The sequence below is a fragment of the Lepidochelys olivacea genome, assembly GCF_965140295.1.
Source record: "Lepidochelys olivacea isolate rLepOli2 genome assembly, chromosome: 6".
Classification (NCBI taxonomy): domain Eukaryota; kingdom Metazoa; phylum Chordata; order Testudines; family Cheloniidae; genus Lepidochelys; species Lepidochelys olivacea.
In genome coordinates this window covers 73,759,023-73,764,022 of record NC_140416.1, presented here as the reverse complement: position 1 = coordinate 73,764,022, position 5,000 = coordinate 73,759,023, and the positions used below count along the sequence as shown (strand labels likewise).

Below are 5,000 nucleotides of genomic sequence, written 5' to 3'. Positions count from 1 at the left end.
TATTACGCTTTTTTAATGTAAGATTTGAAGAAACTTTTATCTCAGTATAGTGTTTTTGAATGCTCCACAGTTACTATAATACCGAAGTGCCATGTACTTCAATTAGCATGATTTTCATCCCAAAGAACCTTAATTTCAATGTTGTTGTAGTTTGTGGTGGCTTTCTTCTACGAGATGTTCTTGCTTTGTCTCAAGAAAGACATGAACAATCATTCTGCATCCTTGTGGGGGGGGAATGCTTGTCTGAACTTCAGCTTTTTCTTTTTATAAATAATACATTATGTAAATTACAGGGGCAAATTGCTTCTTCCTGCAATAGGGTGAATATCTGCCTGCCAACTAGGAGGGAACTGGGAGAAGCAACCAGGATTGACATCTGCCAACGATGTGGTTGAGGTTTAAGAGGAGTAGGCTTGATGTTGGAAGACAAATTTGCCACGGTTTACCCTTGTAGCATGGCAGACTGCTCTGTAATAATCATTGGTTCCCATTGATGGAATGCTACTAGTGCTGGTTGCTTGGAATAGTGGTGCTGCTGGGAACAGGTAATAGTGCTGCTGAGTGTAGATGTTGATTTGTGCTCAACTCCGTGCACCCTGACGTAATCTTGGAGGTGGGCAAAATTGGAGGCTGTTTACCAGAAAAACCAGGATGCTTTTCAGCATCATGAAGCCGTCCACCTCAGCACAGTGTGTGTCTTCAAGACAGGAAGTCACTAAGTTCATAATAAAGTACACACCATGGCTGGAGATGCTTTTGGCCTGTAATAGAGTAAAGAAAGTAGCTACTGCTGACATACCAGGTAGGTATGAAGTTATAGGATGTCAGTGTTCAGTGAGTGCTACTGAGCTAAAAATTTGAGAACTCTTGTTTGTTTCACCAAAACAAGTTATATGTGTTCATCTGTTTACTGGGGAATTTTTAAGTAGTTGTTCATGCAACTGAAAATGTTTTTCCATAAGATGATCTTCTGTCTTTCCAGTCATGAATCAACCTCAAAATACTTCACAAATGCTAAAACTCACAATACCCCTGTGAGGAGTTGTAGGTAAATCCTGTTATACCCATTTCACAGATGGTTAAACTGAGGCATAAATACATTTTGACCCATTCATAGCAAGCTATTATTGGAGTTAGCAACAAATCTCAGACTTCCTGACTTTGTCATTGTCCAACCACTAGAAACCACTTTTCTGCTTTTCCTGGACATAGATTTTCTTTATTTCATTTGATTGATTGATTGATTGATTTACCAGTATGGGAGGTTCTGGCAGTTTATCCAACTAGTTTTAGATGTTGTGTGAGAGACAGTTGTCAAAAAAATGATCTTCTGAAGAGGTTGCATACTACTTTGCTTTTTATGACACTTCTCCCACTCCCATCCTTTAAAGTGTAGCCACTAAGCGCCATTTGGCCTGCTCACAACTGCCAGTGACACAATTCCTTCCCACCAAATCCTGAAGGAGTCCTCTCGGCACTACTGCAATATAAACACCAAACAGTAATGATAGTAAGGAGGCAAAAAGGCAGTCTAGTCAGCGTGTGGGGGTGGTCAGAAACTTCACCACCCAAACATACAGTCCTGACCATAAAATGTCTTTTTGTTTCCTTTTGTAGCATTCATTTTATATTGTTAAATCTAAATACAGAACGTGTACATCACAGCTGAGACTGCTGCCTAACTGGTAAAATCGGTAGTTACATTTGCATATTTTTGTCCACATGCACAGTAGCTACATCATGATGCATACCTATGCATCTGAAGATAGTGTCGAGCCCCAAATCTTCTTTGTGGATAGTAGAGATTTCTTGTGTTATGCATGTTTTAATAATACAGATATAATTTGTTTATATGGCGTTCAGCCAAAAATACAATTTTGAAAGATGATTTTCTTGGCTTACTTATTGTATTTTTAATAAGTACTTAACTGAGATTGATATATCTTACACATCTGCGGGACTGAACTCTGGAAAGTTAATGATAGGGAATCTTTTGGAAATAAATATTTTAAACAATCAAACTAGTGTTTTCTAGCCAGACTGTGTGTGGCATTTGCCCAAGAGAAAGAAATACACAGGGGACACAAGCATGTTGAAGATGGCCTTTTCTCGCCACTGCAGATTTACCTGGCTTTGTCTTGTCTAGGTACCTGAGTGGGGTGATGAAAAATGCAGCTGCCCCTGTACTACTGGAGCTAGCCAATGAGGTAATCATTTTTTTAAATCTTCCTGTGTAAAACCTAAGGGGCATATCTATAGTGACTTTACTTAGAAATGTAATTAACCTAAAAAAATGGTTTCAAGGCACATTAGACATATGAAATTGTTCCCAAGTCTGTTAGTACTTCCAATAATTGGACAAAGAGCCCCATTTATTAATAAATCAGTTAATGTAATTAGTCTCTAACTTCAAGGCAAATCTGTAAGAGGCTTCTGGAATTTTTATTTTGTTGAAAATTTTAGAGAAACTGAGTAAAATAAGTGCTGTTTAACATCCTGGTTTATTTTTAAAATAAACATGTTGATTAAAGACATATAGACTACTATCATGATTAGAGGTTCTTGTTTAAACTCTCTCCTTCTTTCCCCCACCCCTCCAAATCTGTGATTTTATAGTTAAGGGTTAAAAGCAATTCATTTCCTTGACTCTTTTATTTCCATTTATACAAGTTAGTGGAATGGCTAAGGAAGACAGATTAATATAAAGCAATTAAGCAAATTAAACCCTCAATATATCAATATCTTAGAAAACTTTGTGTACCAGAAGTTCGGTACACTTCCTACTTTAACGAGACAGTAACTAATGTATTGATATTGTTTGGTAACTGTGGTATGAATCTGTTTGGGAAATGAGTTGTTTGCATTAAAAAAGTGTGTTCCGATAGTTACTTTGAATGAAGATATAAAAAGTTTATAATAGTTGTAATTGAGCCTACTAGAAAAAATGAAATATCAAGCCCTTAAACCCCCCTTGAATTACAATTTTTGGTTGTGCCCCTCATCCCAGACAAAAATAGGCACATGCAAAAGTATGCATGATAGGTTTATGAGTAGGCTAACAGAGACCTTAGCACAGCTTTAATTAAATTACCTACCCTGTAAGTTTCAAATGCACAGATACCAATGGCACAACCAAGTCTTTCTTACCAGTGTGCTGCTTCTACCTTGCAGTCAGGCTTCACCGCTAGGGCAGGGCCAATATCTGGCCCTCTCCCTTCAGATTTTCAGGGTTGGGGAAGGTATGTGTGACTATTTCTGGGGGTGGAGCCAATGCTGGGTGTGGAGGCTGCCAGGAGCAGAAATTGTTGCGGCTGCAGCAGATGTTAACAATGACCCACAGGCTGGTTGGCCTGCTGAGGGAGTCAGGGGGTGAAGGTGGCACTCCCTCCCTACCTCCTCTGGGGGCTGGCCGAAACCTGTTCTGTGGGGCTGCCACAAGCCACCTGGCATCGCCGCTCCCCCCCCCCCCCCGGCGCAAATGTTTCTCCATGCCCCACAGTTTGAGGCACCTCTGCCTTAAACTCTGAAATATTTATTTACAATAATAATAACAATACAATACCTATTTGACTTGGAACTGCTTGTGGAACTCTCAAAGGGATAGAATGAAATGTATGCTGTTTTTGTGTTGCACTTTAATAGAAAACATAGGAGTAAGGCAGAAAATGAGTGTTTGCATTAAAAATGATGTGACACTATGAACATTAAGTGTTGCAATAGCCGCAAGTTCTACATGTTATATTAGCAAGAAAGGATGGCTTCTCTTTCAGTTTCAGTCTCTTGTACATTGCTGCAGTCAGCAAATGAGCCATTACCTATCAGTTACTAGAAGGTTTAAATGGTCTATGAAGTGTCTACACACCCTGATGATACAGTTAACATATAATAGGGGATTTACCTCATATTATTGGCAAAGCATGCCTTTTTGCTATTTTTGAAAGCCGACTTTAAATGTATTCTATCCTATTTAAATAAAGAAATAATTGGTTTAGTAAGAATTCTTGGTAAATTAACTGGGTTTGCTATATTGCATGAGAACTATCACAAAAGAGCACCTCATCAGAGCAAAGTAATACAGTATTAGTACTCTTAATTTTATATATTTTATTTTCATTTCTTCTTCTACCCATGATATTCCCATTCACTTAGATATGATTAATATAATTTCTGATCTAGAAACGATACTTTAGCAATGCTGTAATAATGCACCTTTGCAATTCAGATCATTTTTTTTCTTTAGGTAAGAAATAAATAAAAAATTATGGAGAAAGGGAAGTTATTTAAAGAATTTATTTGTTGTTGGCTGTACAGTAAGGTGCATAAGAAAGGGAGTGTTTTCTGCTGGGTGGGTTTTTTTGTTGTGCGCGTGTGTGTGTGTGTGTGTGTGTGTGTGTGTGTGTCTGCTGCCTAATGCATTTGGGAGATGTGGCAATAACCAGCACCATACTACAGCTTCCAAACAATCAAGCTGCCATTTTTATGTGATAGTTAATATTTAAATGACATACTCCTGCATCTGCTGACAATTGATGTAATGATAATACTTTATGAGTCAATATATATTTAATCAGTGGAAACTGTAAAAATTGATGAGAAATATATTACATAGGTACATTACAGTATATAGCAGCTCTGGTGAATAAGAACAGTTCCATATTATTTTTTTGAGGATCTGTAAGGCTCTTTTTAAATTTTTTAAATTATGTGCAGACATCTTTACATTGTACATGTACTGGAACAATGCTACATTTAAAAAAAAATTAAAATCTCATTTTTGTTAGGAATAATAAAATTAGTCATACTGGTCTCTACATACAAATATTTTCAAGTGAGATTTGAAGCACTATGAATTTTACTTACATGCTAAATTCTGACATGGAGCATGATGGCCCTATTTCAGAGTAAGATGGACACATGATTAATATGAAAATTAGGGAGATGCAAGTACCTGAACTAATAAGGTAGTCCTTATTCAGGCTGGACTACCTTCAGTAATTTCA

The 5,000-nt window shown here is 37.4% G+C and overlaps 1 protein-coding gene across 9 annotated transcripts in view; it reads left to right on the top strand.

Moving 5' to 3' along the window:
- Window positions 1-5,000, top strand: part of CDIN1 (CDAN1 interacting nuclease 1) — a 255,758-nt gene that overhangs the window by 42,521 nt on the left and 208,237 nt on the right. For all 9 annotated transcript variants that reach the window (XM_084631995.1, XM_084631996.1, XM_084631990.1 and 6 more), the window contains one exon: window positions 2,147-2,207. In XM_084631995.1, the coding sequence (XP_084488121.1) occupies window positions 2,147-2,207 (61 nt within the window). The remainder of the gene's footprint in view (window positions 1-2,146; window positions 2,208-5,000) is intronic.